Source organism: Phalacrocorax carbo, chromosome 18 (genome assembly GCF_963921805.1).
Source record: "Phalacrocorax carbo chromosome 18, bPhaCar2.1, whole genome shotgun sequence".
Lineage (NCBI taxonomy): Eukaryota > Metazoa > Chordata > Aves > Suliformes > Phalacrocoracidae > Phalacrocorax > Phalacrocorax carbo.
Window position 1 is genome coordinate 5,171,114 of NC_087530.1, and position 23,567 is coordinate 5,194,680.

A 23,567-nucleotide genomic window follows, 5' to 3' on the forward strand; every position below is an offset into this window, starting at 1 on the left:
AACATAAAATAAAACCATGGGCTTAAAATCCTTTACTTGGTAAACCACTTTTTTAGTTTGTTTTTATTTGTTAATTTGTTCTGATTTTTAAAATTTTTTTTAACAGCCTACTCAACCCCGAACTAAATTGCCTTTATGATGAGTTGCAGAAACTTACTCAGATGAAAATATAGTCAGAATACGTAATGTGTCATGAGATAAGCTTTAATTAAAATGATTTTATCTTTGGCTGTGTTTAATCCTGCTCCTTAACTCTTTTGTTACTTGAGAATTTAGTTCTAGGGTGACTAATAAAAAGTAGCATTATTAAGGGGTTCCCATGTGAGATAGACTGTGCAATTTCAAGATGTTTTGGTCTTTGAACAAACATTTGACTTTAGTAACTATTTGTAGTTTAAAATGAATGCCGGCCCTGTTTAGAGCCGGACCGCTGGGATGTTGACTTGTACTGATCCTTGAAATTCTTGGAACTGCCAAATGCTGGTGATGTGATTACCAAAGTCAGCTTCTGTAAGAACCGAATAGCCTAATACACGCATATGCGCACACATGCATGCACAAACATATCCCCCGCCCCCGAGAAGACACCTTCTGTAATACGCAAATCAAATAATCAAAGCACTTTTTAATGGTGGAGGCAGGGGAGGGGTACCAGGTGTTCTATGGCACGTTGCAGCCAGGTATATGTTTTCTGAATGAATGTTAGAGCTTAGGATCTCGGTCTGGTATGTAGCTGCTATATTTTCATGTAGTTTAAGAAATAATGAGGACAAGTATGCTCACAAAGGAAGCATTATTAAGCGTTTCTTTGGGTAGCCTATTAAGATACAGAGCAAACCTCTTGCAGTGGTGAACTGCTATCACTTTCCTGGGTATTATTCTTTTTTGTTTTAATTAAAAAGTTACACACCATTTGCTATTGTTCTCTGTAATGCCGACTTTAATTCTTGGAGTCATCAGAATGCCTCGACTGAGTACACTAGGTAGCTTGCAGTGATTTCAAGATTTATTGAATTGCAGCCTAACTGAATATTTTTAAAGTTTCTCTTGGTGGCAAAAAAACTGCTGCAGAGATTTAGGAGCCTTGCTCCTTGTGTTACTGCAGTCTAGAGCTCTCTGTTTGCCTGTTTGTAGTTTTAAAAAGATTCCTTAGCTGAATTTATTTTCCTTGTATATTGTTAATTAAATTGGCATAGAAAAACAATGCTTGTACTTATTTATTTGCTATTAATATATGCAGTTGTGTATAAGGAATTGAAATAAATCCCTTTCAGGTTAGTAACTGGCTCGTTCACTTGGCATCTGCCAAAGGGTTAAGTGTCAGCCCTACTGTGTTTGGGCTTTTTTCAGCATGCATTGCTTTTAAACAATTTTCCCTCTGACAGAAATTTGATGGGTAGCAATTAGCATAGTGTATTAGCACAGCGCAGTTTCAAAAGAATCTTAAAAATTGCTGAATACGATTCTCTCTCTTTGTTTGGGGCTGTTGGGTTTCTGTGATCTTCCTGTTGCTACATCAGCTAAGCACCTGCAACAAAGTACAGGAGAAAGTATATAATATCGAGATATAATTCTAAGTAATTACTGAGTTTAGGAAGGGGGTCTCGTATTGGATCTTAAAATAACCAGAAAAATATGGACTACTAGAAGCAGCCAGACACCTTCATTCTTTAAAAATGAATAAATAAATTAAACTAATTGTACGGCCGGTTGTAATGATCAGTTTGAACTGAGGTTTGAAGTGTTTAGAATTATTATATAGTTATTATATAGTGGGTGGTGAAAAAGGGAACAATCAACTGCTTGCTTTCCTATTGTCACCAGTGGTTTTTCTCCCTACTGTCACTTTTCATTCATTGCTTATGTTACTTCTTTAATGGTAGTGTTTAGTTTACCTGTGAAGAAAATATAAAATCGAGTATTGTTAGGAAATATAAAACAAGGTTGGATGGATCTTTGTGTATTGGCTGGGAGTGAGGCTTATCCTTTCACGACAAACATCTCAAAGATTTGAGTGAGAAGGGCTGCTTTGTTGTCAATCTGATTTTTTTCTTTGAAAACAATGATTGCTGTAAAATACTTCTGTCCACATTCGTGCCTCTGCCAAATCAGTACCTAAGGACCTTACTTTACCTGCAGCAGAAATCAGGCGGAAAAGGGTAAGCCCTGAGGTCTGGCTTCACTTTGCTGTCAGCAGTGGTCTCCCGTTGTTGAAATCCCCCTCTTCTCTTGGGATGGGGGGGGATAACCATTTACTGGCATGCCCCACGTTTAACTTCTGATTAATGAAGAGGGGGGAAATGCTGCTGTTGATCCCCCCTGCACCACCCCCCCACCCCCCCCCCGAAAAAGTGCTTCTGGTGCATGAATTTCTACCTTGTTGCAGCAAATGCTGAGGGTGTTCTGGGAGGAGTGTGCGTGTGGGTCGAGTGCGTCCCCTGCCTCCCCACCCCTCAGAGAAGCATAACTGGCACTACCAGCTGCTTTTTTCGTTTGGCTGGAGATAAAAATACACTGAACAGAACATCTTCTCTTGACAGAAGTACTTAGAGAAGTCATAATCTTTGGAAATACTCTGCTGTCTCTTTCTCCATTTAGACTTTTCCAGTGAATATTTTTACAGTCTTTTCCTTTGTCTTGAGTTTGTAGCTTAACAGTGTTGTGTTGTGGTTAAATTAGCTACTGAAAATTTTAAAACAATTTGGTGCTTGGCTCAGTGGCTTCTTTTTTTTCCTGTAAGCTGGCTCCAAAGTTGTATTGGTACTTAAAATTAATAATTTCTATTAAAATTTGTCTTTAGGAAAGTTCTTGAGTATAAGAATTTCCTTGCTGTTGGTGTTTATATCTTCCAGTGGGATTAAAATGTTGAATTTTAAAAGGAATTTAAACAGATTTTTTCACTCTTTACTACCTAATTCCTTGGAACTTTTATATAAAACTAATTTTAAAATTAGTGACAAATCTGTGACTCAAACCAGATGGAAAAATTAATGACTTCATTTTAATCCTGTCAGTTCCAAGTATGGCTGCAGGGATGTGGAGATTCTTCTAATAGGGGAATGATTGCAATAGCTAGGGTTGGAAGCATTCAAGAGACTCATCGTGTATACTCTGTATTTGAGAAGAAAGGCGTGGTCATGATATGATAATGGAAAAATTTGAGGGAGATCCTGTTCACTGCAGATGTTGTATCAATCCCAGATACAAAATACTGTGGCATTCAGTGGATGATCTCACTGTTTTCAAGGTAATGGAAGTTCCTTAACCTAACCTGGTCTGTCCTCAGCTTTTTATCTACAAGATTTGAAAATCACATCACAAATTACTGGTGGGACTGGTCATAAATCACGCTCATATCCTGGCCCCTGGGAACTGTGCTTCATCTACCAGAACACAGTGTTTTCTGATTGAAGTTAAAAGCCTGATGCCTGTAAACTAGTTATTCAGCTGTCTTCGCTTTAAAAAAGTGTGACACAATTTAGGACTATTGCTGGAAGTTCCTGGTTTGTTCATTTGCGTTGAGCATCGTGGATGCAATGTGATTAGAGGATCTCAGTCTTAGGATTTTAGATATGTTCCTCACAAATGACTTTACAAGAGATCCTGCATGGAGAAAGCTGTGATTTGCTTTTGTAAAACTGTGTCTATTTGTGTATAGCAGGGTGACAACATTCTACTGGTGTTTATATAATTTCAGCAGATAAACTTTCCACCTGTTGAAGTGTGTATGTGTAATATTGTCCCATTTCTAGATGTGGTTTGGAATACTTCTATTAATATTTTGAATACTGACTTTTGGAGTGGAGGTAGCCCCACTTTACGTAAAGTACTTCGGTGCACAATTGATTTGCAAGTTCATTTAAACTACGCTGGATTTATTGGCACAAGGTGACTTGAGCCATCTGTTTTAATTAGTTTGGGGAGCTGGGGAAATTATTAGTTACCTACATGTATAGTTATCGGCAACTAAGCTTCTACTATCAACCTTGGGTGGTAGTGTTTGTGCAGGCCATCAGGCCAGTAGCATAAAGTTTGAAATCCTCTTACCTACTGAACACTTAAACGGGTGTTTTTCCCATCTGTCTGCACGTGTGTGGTTGAAGCTGGCTTCCAGAAACACGCATGTTTCTTGATTTCACCGTGCTATAGTTTTTCCTCTGGCAATATCAGAATTAGTGAAACCTGTTGCTGAGGTTTCTACTGGTGTGATGAAGATCTGGTCCAAGTTTAATAGTATTACTAGAGGAAAATAAGAAATAAAAGCATTCTTTTCACTCTGGTGGGGGGCAGGGAACCAAAGAAGAGAATTGACAAGGTCTTTGTGGGGTAAAAAAGCAGAGACTAGCGTTTATGCTGCTTTAATTCTCAAAACAGGTTTTGCTTGTAGCTGGATTGAGGGTGTGGTCATGCATCTCTTGTTAACAAGACTTTAAACAACTAATTCATGTTGCTTAGGAAGCTGATGAATCTATTGCTTAACTGTAGCTGAAACTGTATCCTCACAGAAACTGAGGCACCTATGTCAGCAAGCCCTTTACAGTCTCAAAGAGAGTGTTTTCAGAAATAAAGGAATAGATTACTTGTAGTAAACTATTTTGCCATAAATAGTTCTGCAGGCATTCTGGGGATCTCAGTATGGCTCTAATTTAGTAAATTAAATATTAAAGCAGTTACTAGAAACTAAAAAAGCAGTTGACTCCTGAAAACGAGTAACAAAGTGGAAAGTTGACTCCTTAGGTTGCATGGATGAGTGGCTTTAAACTTCTCGAAAGGATGGTGTCACTCTTTGAACATCGCTTGCCTTCTAAACAGCAAGCTCTTTGAGGAAGAAGTTGAAGCTGGGAAGTCTGCACAATGTAAAGAAAAAAAGAACCCCAAACTACAACAAATCCCAGCCCTAATGTTTTTTGAAAGCAGAGATCCATTATGTATTTGGGTAAAAAGCAACTCTTTTTTACCCTACCCCAAATTTCTGATTTAGTATGTTTAGTTGAAAGTCTTGCTTACACTGCCAGCCAGTTTTAAGTCTGCAGTTTTTAAGATTTTGCCAGCGTGGGACATGAAAAGTAGCAGCATTTAAATCTGAAACAGTTCAATTAGCAGACTCTGCTAGCGGCTTGTAGATGAACTGAATTTTTATTTGGACTGTTCAGCTCTGCAGCTATGATCATTGAAAACTGAGGGTGGGTTTTTTTGTGTTCTGGAACTGTGATTACTGGAACACTTCAAGAAAGTTTGTTGCTAATGAAATGCCTGTCGTGAGTGTGGTGCCATATTATCACCTCTGAATTTGCAATCAGTGCCAGATTAAGCAAGCCCATGTCTTGTGGCCCTAATAAAAGTGACCTTGGGCAGTTCTGCAAGCACAGTGTGATATGTTGCAAATGGCTAAGTTTACTGGTAGACAGGTTAACTCCTGCTGTCCAGTAACATTGTTGAATGTATGCTTTCAAGAAAGCAATATCTATATAAGTAATTACAGTATTATTTAAAATAAAGCACTGATACATGGTCCTTGGCTAATGTCTAACGTTTTAACTAGAATCTAAAGACTTAAACAATTACAGTAATTAGCCAATGTTCAGAATTTGGTAGGATAAGACAAGACTCCTTTGTGTGTAAGATTTTACCTGCCATAAATAGAACTCTTTAGCAGCTTTCGAAGGTTCACAGTACAAAACTACAATCTCATGAAAGCCATCTAGTTGGAGGCAAATTCACAGCCTCACCTGTGGACAATTCAGGAAAGGGCAACTGTACAACACCTTTTGGTGATTTTCAAACTAAGGGCTGACTTGCCTCATGCAGGAGGTATGTAGCTCTGCTATGCTTAGTAAAGAACTTAATGCTGTTCTGAATATACAAGGTTTGATAAGGGATAACTAAATTCTGCCTTTTGTTAACCTCTTCGTGCCTTTTCTTTATTAGTGATCATGAAAGGTGTGTGGCTGACAGCATTGCAGACAGAAGCTCAACTTGTCCACAGAACAGGTGCTGTATTCACAATTACAGTAAAGAAAAAGTAATCTTGTCTGTAAACTTGGTATGTGTCAGTCTTGCCTTCCATGGAGAAAGTGAAAGATGTATGCTGGCTGGAAGTAGGGGGAGAGATTAAACCCTTGCTAATAAAATTAGGTGTGATGTTCTGCCCCTGGGAAAGGTTCGGCATAGGATTCTTGTGGATGAAGAAAAACTTGATTAATTTTGCGACAGATAGATGTGATACCTGAATCCGTCCCTTGCTGGTACATGGGAGGAAGCCATCTTAAAAGCCTGAAATGGCTTAGATTTACTCCTGCTCAGTACTCTGAAGCTGAGCAGTCATCTTATGTGCACATTGTTGTATTTAATAATCTCTACGGTTTTTGCACTGCAGAGTTTTTAATATACAATGCACAAATTATCCATGTGAAAACTAGGTATGTTGTGCCGCTAAGATTGTGATTAGTGTGCACAGGGTGGCCGAGGAACAGCAGCTGTAGTAACACTGAGTTTCCTAACAGCTGCAACTTGGCCACACTGCAAGTGTTAAAGCACAAATCTATTAGTATGCAATAATGCAAAGCCAAGGGCAGTGAATTTCTAATCTAGCCACAGGAGTGGAGAAGGATCTTGAGATGCATATTTTCTCCAGGGTGTAGACCACTATGCAAAGGACTTGAAAGGTTGCTTGAGGAGGAATAGTTGTAAGGAAACGAGAGCGGAGTCATTCAGGGGAGCTATTTGCATTTTATTCAAAACTTTAACAGTAGCTGACTGACCTGGAGAGCAAATTAAAAAAAATATGGTAACAGAATGCTCTAACTGTCTATATATGCTAGGTGAGGTGTTCCACAAAACAGATTAATGTCTTTTGGAAAAAAAGAAAACCCTGCTCATGACTCAATGGCTTCTTTTTAAACTTTTCTCTTACAACTTTTATTGCAGGTGTGTAAACTCTAGCAATCCTTTCTGTGTAAAATTGTTCAATGGGCAACACTGTAGAAAAGAAATGGGGAAGTGACGAGTTATTTAAGATGGAGTGGGAAAAAGGAAAGCTCATTCATCTGCTCTCTCTTCTCTCCTAGTCTGGTAGAGAGGCACCAATGAGGAACTTCCTGAAATTTTAACCTCCACATTCATGGTAGTACGTGCATCATGGCACAGCAAGGAAATGTTGGTGAGCTCCTCTCAATGCTGGATTCTCCAATTCTGGGTGTCCTGGAAGACATAACAGCTGCGTTCAAAGATAATCTCATTTGTGGTATGTATTCTTATATGTAATTGGAGGAAGGGTTTAGCTTTTATGCCAATAAAGGTACAATAATGGGGTTCTTTTCTATCGAACACAGTCTTTGCAAATGCAGCTTGAAAGAAACTCTTGATATTTAGGTTTGAAATTGCTTTAAGTATTGAGGCTTCTCTTCAGTCCATTTTGCTTAATGGCATGCCTCTTTGAAGGTCCGTTATATAATTGTTAAAATGCTATTATAAAATGACTGACTTTTCCTGGGGCATAACCTCAAGTTGTGAGCTGATGAAACTCTGTCAAATGAACCTAGAAAGAATTAGGTGTCATCCACATTATGGGAACTGGTGGGGTTTTGTTCATTCGAAAAATAAACAAAAAACTGAACCCCAAACAAAACAGATCCAGACTTTCTTGAAAGAATGATTGCTGCTATTAAGGCATCCCTTGTGTTCATGGAGCCTTTTCAGAGCATGAGATCACTGTCAGTGCCCTTGTCCCTGAACTTGCTCTCCTTTATCTGCTGAAGGGAGAGAATGAAAAGCGACTCCTGGGCTCTTTACTTGTACTGGGTAAAACACTCTTGCAATTCAGCTACCTCTAGGTTTGTAAGGTTAGACAGTAATTGTTAGTTATTAAAAACTAGTTACTTTCCCTGAACTGAATGCAATTGCTTGAATGGTTAGGAACTAGAAAATGCAGTTGAGGCGGTCTCATTTTCCTCAAGGTCTGGTAAGCACTAAGTGCTGGTTTATGTTATAAATTGCGTAATAGTTATTAAAAAGTTGTGCAAATGCTTCATTTTTAGTGTATTAAGAATGTGTGGGGTTTTTTTTTTCCTGCTGTAAACAAACGGATAGACCGTGGACCTATGCTTGTGAACAACCTGGTGGACTATTACTTGGAAACGAATTCTCAGCAGGCACTGCATATACTGTCCACACTGCAAGAGCCTCATGACAAGGTAAAAAAAAAACAAACCACCTCTTGTTATTAAGTATGACAGATTTTAGCCTGGTATTGAAGCAGCCTTTAAATAGCCTCTGTTAGAACTCCGTTTCTTCCATTCTGGTATAGAATTACCTTGTTGGAGAGATGTAATATCTCTGTAGTAAGAGTAGTTAAGTTTGTTTGGTTGGTTTTTTTTTTTAAACTTCAAAGGTCTCAATTTCTTGGGTTGCTTAAACTGATCCAATTAAGCAAATAACCTCTCTAAAATAAAGTTTTCTGAGGAGTAATGTTGTCTCTTTGTAATGCCACTGCTGCTTGTTCAATACTGGATGTGTTCACCTAAAACAAATTGGGTGTTTTGAGAGCAAGTAAGGATTTTTAAATAGATTGAGAGAATGGCATTAGAAATGGCTTTACTTCTGCTGACTGGAATTTTTTTATTATTTGTGTTAAACGTTTTGTAATGCAACGATTGCTTCTGGGCTGAAGAGTTTGCATTTCGCTACCAACAGACTTAAATTTATTGCTGGGTCTTATTTGCTCTTGCATTCTGTATATTTGTAAAACGCCCATAGTTTCCATAATTGGCAATGGCAAACTGCTGAATATAAATTGGTGAAAAAGAATATATACCAGTTAAATATAAATACCTTTCCTTTTTCTACCGCTTTTTGCAAAATCCTCTATCAGCATCTACTGGACAAAATTAATGAATATATGGGCAAAGCTGCTACCCGTTTACCCACACTCTCTCTTCTGGGACATGTAATAAGACGGCAACCATCTTGGAAACATAAGCTTTCTCAAGCACCTCTCCTGCTTTCATTACTGAAATGTCTCAAGGTAAGAACTGTCACAGGTATCTGTAAAACACTTGTACACCTGATGTAAATGTATGTACTTGTAACGCAAGGCATTTGTTTTCTGGTTTCATGTCACTTAGTTAAGCTGTGAGAAGAGAAAAAATGTCGATTAAAATACTGAGCCACAGGGGAATTATTTCAACTCAATACTCTGTGCTGATCCTGTTACTACTGACAATCTTGTTTCTAAAAGCCACTGTCACCGTATAACTGAGTTAGGAAAGTTTACTAAAACTTTTCTAAAAACAATTTAGACAGAGGTTCATCAGTGAAGTTGATGGATATCTTGAAGGTGAACTTAATGAAAAATACAACAACTTCCCATTAGTGCATTCTGAAATTTGTTCATGTAAGGTAATATACTCCACTTGCAGGGTACATGAGCCATGCAGTAGAATATTCCATGGTGAAATTACCTTGGAATTAGCAGACTTCCCCTTCTTAGCTACAGACGTGCTAGGTTACAAGGAGGTAGCTCTTTCTCCATGCTTTGGGTTTTTTTCCATCTGCAAATCTATCAGTATTGTAACAGTGAGTAAAGAATGGAAAGTGTTTTGAGACCTAGAACAAGTTGTCAGTAATATGATCTAATATGATAGTGAAGAGTTCATATTAGTCATTTAAGTCACATTAAAATGCATGATGTAGTCAAGTGCCAGTGCTTTCAAAATAAAAACACAACTAATTTGTAAGTGCCGAAGAAGCTACAAGTGCTGTTACTGGAATTCCTGGCGCGCCTGACGAGTTCTGTTGTCCTTTTCAGTGTGAGTCTTATTTGTTTGTGAGAGGAGTGAAGTGTGTCAGGAGGCTGGTGGGAGTAGAACAGAGATGTGGAAGCGCTAGGAATATGTGTACAGAGGGATAGGGATGGACATCCAATGTGCTGTGAAAGGTTACGTCTGACTGAGGGAGAATAGAGGCTGTAGATTACACAAAGAAAAATTTGTAACACTGAATGTGTCCAGTCAGCCCGAGTGGTTCCTGGGAGATACCAAGACCATCTCAGTGGCACCTGGCCACAGGCTCACCTGTGCTGTTTACATCCCTATCCTGACAAAGCAGAGGACCTACCAAGGAAAATGCACGTTAAGCTGGGGAAGCAAGTAGGGACCCCACTGGGAAAGAGTTTGAACATTTTCTGTGTCCTGTCTTAAAACCAGATTCTCTATTACTCTTTCATCCAGCTAATGATTTTTACTGCCCTGTCCCTTTCACTCAGTGTAAGCCATGGAGTCCTAGTGGTTGTTTGAATTACTGCTTTATGAAATATTTAACAGCTGGAGTCATCAACCAGGCTTAGAAAAGCTTTTGACCCTTGTGTTGGTAATTGGCCAACATCCTCGAATACCCTGATCAGATTTGCAGTTTCTTAGGCTCTGAATGCTGTGTGCACTGAGCTCTGGGAAAGAAGGAAGGCGGTACATAAGATGCTTCACATACCAGTGATTTTTTTTTTCTACTTGGTTGTAGAACTGTGGAGATGTTCCCTTTTTAACCGAGTCAAGTCTTTATACAGAAAAGCAGCAGCAGAATAGGAGCAAGAATCCCAAATCTTTTTTCTTAGAGATGTTCTGGATGAAAGAGACAATCTGATTCATTAAGTTATGTTAGGTTTCAGAGGGACTGTTTCAAAGTAGGGAACTTTTTCCATGATGATGATTCAGTGTTCACTTCATCCTTGGAAAAAATTAAGTTCAATTCTTGTAAGTGACTAATGCAGGTTTTTTCCCTTCTTGCAGACTGACACAGATGTAGTAGTACTCACCACAGGTGTCCTAGTGCTAATAACCATGTTGCCAATGATTCCTCAGTCTGGCAAACAGTACCTTCATGATTTCTTTGGTATCTTTGGGCGTCTCTCAGCCTGGTGCTTGCAGAATCCAGGTGAGATTTCAACTTCGTTGCATGCAGTTATGGTTTCCTAGTATCCTTGTGATTCTCATGCAGTTGGTGAGCACATTCTTTTGTGAGACTCTTAATGGTCTGAGGTAACGTAAATGCAGAAAATAATTTGTTGAGCCCACAACCTATTCTGTTCTTTGACAGTTAGCATCGGGGAGTGCTTCTTTGCTCAAAATTTAGAAGTCTCTCAGGTTCTTTTATGTAGTGCTGCTACTACATGAAGTTTCACTGGACTGAAATGCTACCCTGATGACAATGAAAAGCAGAGCTTGATCTTAATGGATAGAGAAGGGAAAATGCTAACATTTGAGGCAGATATTTGGGAATTTGAGATTCCCAGATATGCATGGGGAGGGGGAAGAAGCAACATGTAAGGGTTTCTTTTAATGTGCAACTATCAATTGTCACGCAAGTGTGGTAAAACAAGTCTTTTTGATTACAGCATTGGTTCTGATGAATTGGTTTTGCTGAATTTGTTGTAAGGTGTCTAATATCAAACCCTGGTGTTACCTACCTGTGTGTCTTATGGCTGTATGAACAGATGCTGTGTTAAGCACATAGAGGTGCGATGTAGAGGGCCATTTTGCATTGCAGTTAGGATTGAATTTACAAGATGGCTAGTAAGACTCAAGTCTGTTGCAGTTGCTTTTTGTGGATACAAGCTTTTAGTTTTGTACCTTTGAAGTGAAGCAAATCTTCATTTTCTTTTTTAATCATTTAATCAGTCTTGAAAACTCTGGCTCACTATTTGGGGGGGTGTCTCAGGTTTTAACTTGAATAAAAAATGCTGTGCTTTGAGAATGACAGGATACTGGTTGGAATTAATGGTCCATATCTTAATTTTTGCTTTTGCTGTGAGCTGATGAGTATTGCCTATTCTCTTGGAAAACTTTGCAGTTTTGCTAGGGACTAGTCATATCTCAGAAGACTTGTCCAGTTAATGTTTCAAATTTAAAAGTACTTTCTTGCATTCTTAGAAGTTTTTTTCTTTTCTCCAGTGTAATGAAAAAGATTCTAACTACTTTTTCCAGGTCATGTGGCAGAGATTTTTGTCCATCTTCATGCCAGCGTCTATGCTCTCTTTCATCGTCTTTATGGAATGTATCCTTGCAATTTTGTCTCCTTTCTGCGTTCTCACTACAGTATGAAGGAAAACTTGGAGACCTTTGAAGAGGTAGTCAAGGTAAAATGCTGCTCGTCTCTCTTATCTGAGGCAAGGAATTCATAGCTGTATAAAGGCAGGTATTTGCCAGTTTAATATACTATGCTGATTTAACAAAACACAATAAAAACAGGCTCTTGGAGGACTGAAATCTCAGTTGCGAGCACGATCATCTTTTGAAGCTGTGGTGATGTGTGTTAGCTTTATCTGTTAAATGTAACATTCTGAAATATTGGGATCAGTAGTTTGCTAATCAGCTTTGTGTAGTTTAGCGCAACCAAAAGATGCTGTACTGATAATACATACTTCTTCTTGCTCTTGCTCATCCAGCCAATGATGGAACATGTGCGAATTCATCCAGAATTAGTGACTGGATCTAAGGACCATGAACTGGACCCACGAAGGTATATATGTTCACTCTGCTATTAGGAAAGGCTATAAATGAGCATCTTTTAGCTGGGTTATTTTGGAAGGCATAAAGCAAAACCTTTTTTGTCAGCAACAGTGTGTGCCAGTGGTGTTTTGCCACACGTATGCATAGGTACACCAGGTGGACATGAAGGCTTTCTTTATCCAAGCTTGGAGCTGGATGAATAAGCAAAAACTGTTGTGAAAGGCCATTAACAGCAATGTTGGGTTCTAAATTAATTTTGTCTGGGATAGAATCTGTCTTCTACCTAACAGTTGACTTTGTCTTAATTTTATGACTTAATGATCAACATCCTCATAAAGTTCTAAAAGAATTTGCTTATAGTGAATAAAGCGAAAGTACCACTGACCTGCTTCATTGGTTTAAGGTTTGGGTCATTTTTTTTGATTTGTTGAAGTACTTGGTGGGATTTAATTGTTTAAAATGGCTTCAGTGTGTCTTGTTTTGGTACCTAGATATTGGTTCAGTTAACAGATCAATTCTTTTAACAGGTATGTCTTAACATTATCAGCTGTATTAGTTTTCTTTAGAAATAGGCTCATTTGCCTGCAGCAGCACCACTTGCTGCTTTTCTCTTGTCTCCACAGGCCCAGCCACTGAAGAGGAGAAATTGACTCTTGTTGCTGCACAGTAGTGCTCTTGCCCTGCTTTTCAGAGCCACTAGGAAAACACTGCTAAATGGGAACCTATTGAATATCACAATGCTCAATTTTGCAGGCTTCTCCCAGGCAGGGGGGAGGGTGGCACCACTAAGGAGTACAATTGGCACAAAACTACCAGTTGAAGCCTTCTGATTTGGTATCTTGCACATAATATCTTACATTGAAAAGCAACTCGCTCTTTAATAGACAGCCTGCTGTGCTTTCTCTTTTTTACAGTGAACTTCCAGCCCCTGAAATATTGGGCAGATGTAATCTGGCTGCTTAATTTAGTGAGGAAAAAGTTTTCAGAATGAAAGAGGTAGTGATAATAAAAAACATTCCCAAAACTTGGGAAGAAAAACACAGACCTGAAACTGGCATTGCATATGGTGTTTGCTTAAATAATATAAGATTCCCTCACTGCTGGCATGTCTAAATTTTGACTACCAACATCTGAGTCTAGTTGAGCTGATTTCTACAGCTGCTGAAGCTCAGGATCAACCAAGTCTTCGTACGCTGTTCCTCCTTTCCAGAGTGCTCCATGGCAGACCTTTATGGATCTCTGTGTCAAAGCTGTTTGTCTCTTCTCTGAGACCCCCTCTTACAAGTCATCTGGTTGCAATTTCTGTATGGTGCCTTGTTCCAGTTTTGCCTGGGAGCCTACAGAGCTGCCTGGAACAAATGAGCCATCCTACAAGCCAATTCCTCATATCTCCAGGAACTCTTGTTTGTAACAATAATAATTGACTAACTTACTCTTTTGGATCCAAAAACTGTCTGCAGGTGGAAAAGACTAGAAACTCATGATGTTGTGATAGAATGTGCCAAAATCTCCCTGGACCCTGCAGAAGCCTCATATGAAGACGGCTATTACTCTGTGTCTCGGAAACTCTGCACAAGCATAAAACATCATCAAACTGACCCCAGTGCCAGCTATTACTTTGACACACAGAGCAGCTATGGTAAGACCTGCCTGACAGCTAACGAACACCCTTTTCCTGGAGGAAAACTGGCCTTATAGTAAAAAGACATCTTAGTAATTTATCCCACTTAAAGTCCAGTTCTTAGGCACCAGAAAATAAACCATCACTTTTTTTAAAAAAAAAAGATATGTATGTCATGCAGACATACAGAATGTTGGCAAAGTTGCCTTTCCACTGCCTCTTCCTTCCTTGTCCCCCCTGCTCCAAAACAACGAACCAAGCAAAAAAAACAAAACTGCTATGTGTAATATATTCAGTAGATACTTTCTTGGGCAGGAAGAAGTGTCTCTTGTTTGCTGCTAGCTACAACTGTGTATGTTGAATGGCTTTGAAATGTTTTGGTTAAAAGCCTTTAAATACTAGCCAGAAGAATAATTGACTTGTATTTGATGTGTAGGATACTTGTAATTTTCTTTTTTTTAAACTTTCAGGGACTTCAACCCCCTATTCCACTCCTCGGCTAACACTATCACAAATGCCAGGGCAGCTACCTCACATTCTGAGCCCACAGTCAGTACGGCTGTCAACTGAGCCACAGCAGGTAAAGCAGAAGATAACATGCAGCATGCTTTTAATTCTTTGCACTTTGTTCATAGTTTCTTGTGACAATCTGAAAAATTCTTGTTTCTAAGTACTGTGAATTCGTCAGAACTTAGTGGATGTTTCAGATCTAACACCCATCTGATTTCCTGTGTCAGAACCCGGATACAGATGCTTCACAGGTTCCTTTTCTGAGCTTTGCTGATTTGTGTTTATTGTGTATTGCTTTTACACAGGTTACCATCTGGAGTCCTTCTGCAGTTTGTGGTATGACCACTCCACCGACCTCCCCTGGGATTGTCCCGTCAGAGTCATCCCAGTCTGCATCACAACCTTACAGCAAAGCTTTCGGCACATCTGGTACGTGCTGCGCTTTGGAATTAGGCCTTCAAGGTTTATTATAGTAGAAATTCTGGCTGTAAGTTTTGCTGTCAGCTTCTTAAATGGGAATGCCCCACTGTGCCATTTGATGGGCTTAAGTCATTACTTCTGTGAACTGAGTACCTGGTCATCTAGAGCAGTACTAAAGCAAACACTGAGATCAGAAATAAGTTAGTGAATTAAGTGCCAAAGTCTGAAGCAGGCCTTTTGGAAACTATATTTTTATCTTGGTAAATAGTTGGAGGAGACTTAAGAAGTAAATGGTTAAGATAGCGTTTAAATATATAATTTTTCACATACATTATTCAGCTGAAATGAAGAAGTGGGAGCCTTGCTGAGAAACCTTGTGCTCCTCCTTTTCAGCAGGGGGGAAGGGAACACCTTTGGGAACGCCAGCCACATCTCCTCCTCCACCCTGCACTTCGGATGACTTTGTGCATGTTTCACTCCCTTCAGCTGCTGCCACGCCTCCTAAAAAGGTATAACAAAACTCTCCTGCCAAACAAATCTGGGGCTTTTTCACTGACTTGTCATACATGCAGTGACTGTAACAGAGAAGGAAATTCGGAGTAACTGACTTAAAAAAAAAAGTTGCATTTTATTGCAAAAACTTTTTTCTAAGTTTAGACAACTATTGCCGCTTCCAGTTGCACAGTTTTAAGTCATCTTATATTGGTTTGCTATTTAAGCCATCTGTTTGCAGGATTTCCCTGTCTATGAAGCTGTCCAAGAGGTTTGTTTCCAACAGATGTCTGATGCAAAGAATTTATGTTGGTTTTCGGGGTTTGTTTGGTTGTTTTTTTTTTCAGGAGGACAAACCAGATCCTGGGAGGCCTTTACTGTACCGACAGCAAAATGTCATAAACAGCGATAAATCATTGGGTAAATTCTGTTTTACTTTTCCCATTACAGTAACCTATTGTAAACAAATCCTGGTTTTATTAACACACGTTCCAATTGCCAAACACTTTTCCACATGTTTTTTCTCTTTCTTTTTTTGTTTTCCCCTGAGTTCTTCCTAGTTCCAGGATTGTGCCTTAATCTGTGATTCAACTTAAAACATTCTTGTGATGCTTTTGATTTCATTTTAACTATTCACCTTCAGAAATAGCTTGCAGAATTTTAACTGGCCCTCATGCATGCTTATGCATGTTGAAATATACAGATCTACACTGAAGGCTGAAAAAGGATTTTTTTTTTTTTTTTAAAAAAAACCAACAAACTGATTCTTTGAGGGTGAATTTTTTTATGAGTAGTAGTAAGTTGTTTATGAAGTCTTACTTGAAAAAGTTTTGTGTCCCATGTCTGGATCAAACTTGAAGGCTGCTTATAAGGATAGATATGATGCTCCCTTTTAAAGGCTCTTGGAAGACTTTTTTTACAATTTTATATTTTTTTTTAAAGTCCTGTGGAATATTGAAATCAACAGTGGATGGTTGAGGAACTTGGCATCTAATAGGTAGATCTAGATTCCACTTTCCATTCTGTCATCTACATCTGTAACAGCTGTAGAAAGGGATTTTGGCACTGTCTTTGAGCCTTCTGTACTGTGAATCTTTACCATCCTCAAAGTGGAGATGATAGTGAAATGTAAAGCCGGTTTTCCTTGCTGAAGTTGTATAGCAACACTGGAATCTGAACTTTCTGAATTGCAAGTTAAGAACAGGCTAGGTTTTTCACTGGGTTCCTAATCTGTGACTGAGCTGTGAGCATGAGGTTTCTGTCCTGCATGCATTACTGTGTATGTCCCTGGCAGCTGTCTCAGAGTTTTGATCAATAGTCACATATTGTTGAGTTTGTATTACACCAGTTGGCTAAACTTCCTTTTTTTCCAGGTAAGTACGGTGTCCTTGGGTAGCCAGATCAGAAGCTAAAGCGGAGTTTAATGCCAGTGTGGAAGTGTAGTAGTCACTCTACACTAAAGCCTCTTTTATTTTTTTTTTTTTTAGTGGGTTAAATTGCAAACAGCACGTCCTTATTCATAGAGGCAGTCGCCTACTCTTGTTCTGTGATAGCAGATGTTAAGTTTACAACATTATATTTTGGGATCAGGACAGACCCGTGACTGATCTCTGAACTGGTTTCCCCATGGACTGGAACAGGAGTCAGCTTCCTCTCTTGAGGAAGCATCTGAAGGAGGGACAAGCTTATTCTAATGCCCGTTCAGTAGTAAGAGATTTCTGTTTTATGTTGTGATAAGGCTGGAGAAAACAGCATCTGTACAGCTAACTTTTTTCTTTTCTCTTCTTCAGACACACCTGGTAGTAAAAGTTCAGTAACCTTAAGTGATCTTCCAGAGTTTTTAGGTGGCTTGTCTTTTGAAGACAGTGCTGAAAAGGACAGAGAGGAAGGTAATTTCTGTCATTCTTAAATACATCTTAGCTAAGGAAATGTTTGCAATATCAAAATACAAGATGTATAATTATGCTCCCCCCTCCCATCCTTCCCAGATGCAATATCTAAAGAGATCTCAGAGATCACAACTGATGCTGAACACATGGTGCCTAGAGGAGGATTTGACTCTCCATTTTACCGCACAAATGAAAGTCTGTCAGGCTCTCAAAAGAAGACCCATTCAGTAGTCTCTAGTGTTCAGGGACACAGTCAGACCTCTGAGCCTTTAACATCTTCTCTGGACAAGCCTGGGCCTGAGAGTGCACGGGAAACACCCAAACAAACATTTACTCCCATAGACAAGCCCTGTGGAGGCTCTGGTGAAAGCCCTGCTGGTAACAGGGAAGGAAGCTCTGGGGAGACGAGTATTCTCACTCCCAGCCCTTGCAAAGTACCAGCACAAAGAAGAGTGGTGTTTGGGAGTGGGCAGCCTCCCCTATATGAGCACCTTTTTGAGGTTGCGTTACCAAAGACTGCCTACCTCTTTGTTGGCAAGAAGACTGAGGAGCTGCTAAAGAAAGCCAAGGGAACCCAGGAAGATGACTGCATGTGCTCTACTTCTCCCGTGGAAGTACTGGACAGACTGATACAGCAAGGGGCAGATGCACACACTAAGGAGCTGAACAAGTAGGTGACTGAAGATCTTTGCAAACTTTCTTGTTACTCCTTTTTGTGCTGGTTTTATTTTAATAGCTGTGCCTGAAAAGCAAGTGTGTCTGGAAACCTACAATGAAACCATGTTCTATGAAGCGTTACTGTTAACTGAGCTAGGGGTTCTGGGTGGAGGATTTTTATATTTCCAGTGGTAACTGGTTGGTTTTGGGATAAAAAAAGGGGCTGTGACTGTAGGACTCCTAACTGCCTTCACTGACAGAGCTTGGGATGAAGAAGCAGGGATGTTGGCTCTGCTGCAATACTTGTTTATTTTATCAGGTCTAAGTCCCACATTAGATAGTCAAAAGCAAATGTAGAGGCCAAGGGGAGACTGACACTTTCTTCTTTCTAGTATGCACAAAGCTGAGAACTGGAGAACCAGATTTAAGGTTTAGGTGTATCTGCTGTATTCCTTCTTTTCATCTTATTACCCTGTATTCCACTTTGGCCTTATGCTGTTTCCTATGCTTGAGAGAATTGTTCTCTCTAACTTCCAAGAAATTATGCCCTTCATCTTCCCTTGTGACCTGCTGCTTGCACAGTTCCTCCTTATTTTCTTCATACTGACCGACGGTAATGTACTTCCATTAGGCTGTAAACTCTCGAGGTGGGCATTCCATTTTGAAGTGACTTGCAGGTATTTGCATACTTAAACTTACTATTTAATGCTGCATTTTTGTTTTTCAGATTGTCTCTGCCAAGCAAATCTGCTGACTGGACTCACTTTGGAGGTGAGGAAATTTCTCATGTGTTTTGGAAATCTGTTCCTCTGTTATAAGAGTTGCTTAAACAATGACCTGCGTGCTTTTTTTGGCTGCATTAGAAAAAAAAAAGGTGTCCTCCATTAAGTCATGGTTTATCTGCTTAGCAGATAAACATCTGTGTTCTACTGAGATGAGCTGGTGTTTTTATCTTCAAAAAGTGAAAACTGCCTTCCCCATAATTCTAGACATTTCTCTTTTTGACCATTTAAGACCTGCTAGCCTTCAGAGTGGTGCTGATCATCCAACAGAGCCATCCACCTTTGAAACACTACTTGAATCTAAAACTGGTGTTTGTTTTTCTTGATGCTTCACATGTGCGTCTTAGTTTTGTGCTCTTAAGCTTCTGTGGTGATGGTGAGCTTGGTTTTTTCTTAATAGAAGGAGCAATTAATTTGAAGCATATACATGTTGCTCTGGGAAACATGTTTAAAATTTTAAGTTTGTGTTGGAGGTCAAATACAGCAGATTTTAAAGTTGTAATTTCAAAGAAATCTACTTCGCTTATTTTAGAAAATATTTCCCACACGTGGAACAGGGACAGTACAGTTCAATAACCTCTTGTGTCTTCTCGCTCCAATCCAGGTTCTCCCCCTTCGGATGAGATTCACACCCTGCGTAACCAATTGCTTTTGCTGCACAACCAGTTGTTGTATGAACGCTTCAAACGGCAGCAGCATGCCCTTCGGAACCGTCGACTCTTGCGAAAAGTGATTAAAGCAACAGCGCTGGAGGAACATAATGCTGCCATGGTGAGCAGGGATACAACTCCAGTAGTCATTTAAACACACTGGTGCTGGAACAAGTATTAATTGGTTTGGCCAGTGTCTTTCAGTACCACTCAGTTAAGAAAGAAGCCTCATTTCTCACCTTATTAAAGTCAGTATTTGTGGAGTGACTTGTGGACGAGTTACGTGCACCATGATTATTAGAACCAGTAGCTTCTGTCTGACTGTAGGCAACTGAATCGGTGGATGCCTGCATGCTTGACCCCTGCCAACACTTACCTTTGGATAATATTAAAGGCTTCACAGTCAGTGCTTACTTAATGCCTGGCTAGACACCTTACTGCATTCTTTGAAGTGTTGTCCTTCCAATGCCTCAGCTGAGCCAAAACTTTGAAAACACCGATGTTCTCTTCCAGAGATATTTAGTATGATAAAATTTGAAGTTAAAAATGCATTGAAGGATGTCTCGTTACAGATTTAGGCATGTTTCATTCTGTGCCTCCATATTACAGCTTCTTCTATCTACAGCTTCACATTTCGATAATTCAGTAGAAAAGCCAAACGTAGCTTTCCAAAGCTTTCCAAATCAACTGTAGCTTCAGCTGTGAAGCCCCAGTCCCTGTCAAAAGCATGAGGTGCAGTGGAAGAACCTGCTGTTGCACACAGTGCCTTTGCATGTGACTTGGAGTTTTCAGCCTGTCCACTCTAGCACCATTTAATCTCTCTTTCAGCAAAAAAAAAAACAAACCCAAAGCCTTAAGAGCATGCTCTATATAAAATGTTCTGTGTGTGGAAAAGCATTATGCCTGCATGCTGTTAATTGATACTAGTGCTTTACTTAGCTAGTGACTTAGGACAGATGTTCTAACTGACAAAACAGGTGTCTTGTCTGATGCTTCATATGGGGTTCTTAACAGAAAGATCAGCTGAAGCTACAGGAAAAAGAAATTCAGGCCTTGAAATTGAGTCTGCAGAAAGAACAGGCAAGGTACCACCAGTTTCAGGAGGAACATGAAAATATAGTGGCTCAGCTTCACAGCCAGATCAGACAGCTGCAGCACGACCGGGAGGAATTCTACAACCAGAGCCAGGAATTGCAGGTATGAAGCATGACACTGAACAAAATTGTTATCTGCTTACTGGTTTTAAAAATAACCTTCCTAATAACATGGCATGAAATATCTGAGAGAAAGTTACATAGAGATATTGCCCTAATTCAGAATAAGACAGTGTGTAATTGGAAATGTCTAACTTAGTCATTGTCCTTTTATAGTTCTGTTTTGTCCTGTCTTCGGTTTGGAAGCAGGAAACGCAGTTTTAGCTGGTTCTGGGACTTTCACAAATACTCCATATAAATTGATTTATGGCGCTGGGGGTTATGGCCCTCCTGCCATATACCATTGCTGGTCCTTATTAAAGTTTCAGAACCCTGAGTGAGTTTTGGGTTTTTTTTTTATTTGAACAGACCAAGCTGGAAGACTGCCGGAATATGATTGCAGATCTGAGGTTAGAATTAAAGAAGGCTAACAACAAGGTGTGTCACACTGAATTGCTTCTTAGCCAAGTTTCTCAAAAGGTAAGAAAAGTCACTATTTCCAAGGTTCCCTTGTGTCTTTCTGGTTTGGGTTCTGTTCTTTTTTGATAATTTTTATCAGGTGCTTTTCCTTTCTTGTTCTGAAAGAAGCCTGTTCTTAGTTCCATAGAATCTGATATTAACTGCACAAAAACAACACAGAGAAATGTATTTTGGTGAAGAAACCTTAAACTCTGTTCAAAGGTTTCTGAAACTTGTCATTTTGGCTGCTTTTTCCATGATAGGAATTTGCAGATTGAGCAATATGAACTTGTATTAAAGCTCTGCTAAATCTTGGTGTCTTAGAGGTCTTGTTTGTATCAGAAGTTGAATGGACTTCTTGTGTAAGTGGAAACATGGTTGTGTTAAGGGAAGCAATGCCTGTTTGGTAAAGGTCTGTCTGGACTGTCACCAGCTTTATGCAAACTAATTAATTTAACACTTATTACTTAAGATGCATTTGATTCTTGTCTTTGGCTTCCTCCTTTATAAAAATATCTTGTGAACACAGTGCCTGACAGCTGGGACTCCCCTGCTGAACTATTCATTCCAATGTTTGATTCTGTTCAATTTCTCTTTAAAGCTTTCCAACAGTGAATCAGTGCAACAGCAGATGGAGTTCTTGAACAGGCAACTTCTGGTTCTTGGAGAGGTCAATGAGTTGTACCTGGAGCAGCTGCAGCACAAGCACACAGACACTACAAAGGTATAATTGCAGAGTTGCAGAGGAGGCCTTTTGGGGAAGGCTGCACTTGAGGTCATCATCAAGCTGTTCTCAGCCTTGTGTTCACAATGAAGGAAATGCTTCAGAACTTAACAGATTCTTTGTTTTGAAATTGATTTTTTTTCAGGGATTGGATTTCATATTTAATCTTCTTGTCAGATATTTTTGTGCACTGTAGGTTCATGGAATATCTTCCGTGCCCTGTGCCTGGAAGTGAAGAAGGGGATGTTAGGGTGCAGCTGAAGTCAGTTTTAGCCTCTTGATGTCAGTTCTTAGGAATTTTCTTGCTCTTAACGTAATTGGCAGCAGGCTATTGCTGGTAAGGTACATTGGGCTGTTACATTTGTGAAAGTGTATAACATAAGGTAGTAGTGCTAGAATTTGTAGGAAGAACCTTAACCAGGATTTTACAGGGTTTTGTGATGTGCTGTTTTAAAACAAGCAGTCTTACTCTTCTCACTCAGTTGTTTTCCTATTAAGAGTTATATTAACTTTACTAAAACTGTGGTTCATATGGTTTTACTTCCTGACTTCAAAGAAACCTTTTTTTAATTAGAAGCAAGTAAATTGCACAACAATATAACTGTTTCTGCGTGACAGAAAGTAATTAAAGAAGGTGAATAATAAGCCAAAAAGAAAAAAAAATAGTCTTTTACTGGTATTTAATGAAGGTCATGTTGCAAAAATGGTTTTAAAATGGAGTTTGTCTGTCTTAATCCGGTGCAGAACTGGCAAGTTTGCTTTGCTGAAAAGAGCTTTTCATAAGGAACATTAACGTGCTAATAAATTCCAGTGATGTGAAGTTATTTTCACAGTAACTTAATGGTGTACATCCTCGGAGTATCCAGTTTTCTATATCTGTATTTAGAAATGCTTCTTTTATTCCATCTTGCTTAAAAATGTGCCTATTTATAGCATCAGAAACGTGTTGAAATATTAATAAAAATAACACACAATCAAATTATACTTTAACATTATGTTCTTTCTTTCGAGGAGGTTGAAATGTTGCACGCTGCTTTTCGGAAAGAACTGGAGAAAGCAAAATTGTGTGTTCAACAGCAAAGCCAAAGGCTTGATGCTTCCCAGAAACGGATAGCTGAACTGGAATCTCAGCTTGCTAAAAAGGACCACCTCTTCCTGGAGCAAAAGAAATACCTGGAAGATGTCAAAATCCAAGCAAGGTAGGGCTTTCCTATGTAAAATTTTAGTTGTGCATTGACAGATGTGCTATCATGGCTGAGGCAGAATCTGGAGATGCTGGACCTGATGGATTTTGGTTTCTTTTTCTGTTCAGAGGTCAGCTGCAAGCAGTAGAAAGTAGGTACAAGGCCCAGAAAAGAATCACACAAGCATTTGAGCTGGAGATCTTGGATCTGTTTGGCCGGCTGGAGAAGAGCAGCCTACTGAAAAAACTTGAAGATGATAAAACAGAAGCAGCTGAAGCAGCAGAGGAAAGGTAAGGGTGATCATGTAAAATATGCCAGAGTCAGGCCTGTCTCCTTGGAAGTTGATATCCTTGTGGAATTCCTAGCACTTGGATGCATCATCTCAAAACATTTCTGTTACTTCCCCTTTTACAGGCTGAATCTATTTCAGGACTCTGCCCAGGTTACTGAGAGTCATTGACAAGTGCTCATGCAGAACTTTTCAAA

The 23,567-nt window shown here is 39.4% G+C and overlaps 1 protein-coding gene across 8 annotated transcripts in view; it reads left to right on the forward strand.

Moving 5' to 3' along the window:
* Positions 1-23,567, forward strand: part of TSC1 (TSC complex subunit 1) — a 29,366-nt gene that overhangs the window by 2,145 nt on the left and 3,654 nt on the right. For 4 of the 8 annotated variants that reach the window (XM_064468731.1, XM_064468732.1, XM_064468733.1 and 1 more), the window contains exons 2-22: positions 5,929-5,991; positions 7,068-7,243; positions 8,089-8,192; positions 8,870-9,022; positions 10,782-10,926; positions 11,976-12,127; positions 12,437-12,510; positions 13,961-14,139; positions 14,592-14,701; positions 14,937-15,060; positions 15,445-15,560; positions 15,891-15,963; positions 17,334-17,432; positions 17,532-18,102; positions 18,817-18,860; positions 19,476-19,642; positions 20,536-20,718; positions 21,084-21,194; positions 21,775-21,897; positions 22,909-23,096; positions 23,210-23,371. In XM_064468731.1, the coding sequence (XP_064324801.1) occupies positions 7,138-7,243; positions 8,089-8,192; positions 8,870-9,022; positions 10,782-10,926; positions 11,976-12,127; positions 12,437-12,510; positions 13,961-14,139; positions 14,592-14,701; positions 14,937-15,060; positions 15,445-15,560; positions 15,891-15,963; positions 17,334-17,432; positions 17,532-18,102; positions 18,817-18,860; positions 19,476-19,642; positions 20,536-20,718; positions 21,084-21,194; positions 21,775-21,897; positions 22,909-23,096; positions 23,210-23,371 (2,984 nt within the window). In that variant the 5' untranslated portion in view covers positions 5,929-5,991; positions 7,068-7,137. Of the gene's footprint in view, positions 1-5,928; positions 5,992-7,067; positions 7,244-8,088; positions 8,193-8,869; positions 9,023-10,781; positions 10,927-11,975; positions 12,128-12,436; positions 12,511-13,135; positions 13,335-13,960; positions 14,140-14,591; positions 14,702-14,936; positions 15,061-15,444; positions 15,561-15,890; positions 15,964-17,333; positions 17,433-17,531; positions 18,103-18,816; positions 18,861-19,475; positions 19,643-20,535; positions 20,719-21,083; positions 21,195-21,774; positions 21,898-22,908; positions 23,097-23,209; positions 23,372-23,567 lie in introns of those variants that run through there. The other 4 variants (XM_064468734.1, XM_064468735.1, XM_064468736.1 and 1 more) reach the window with 4 other exon arrangements.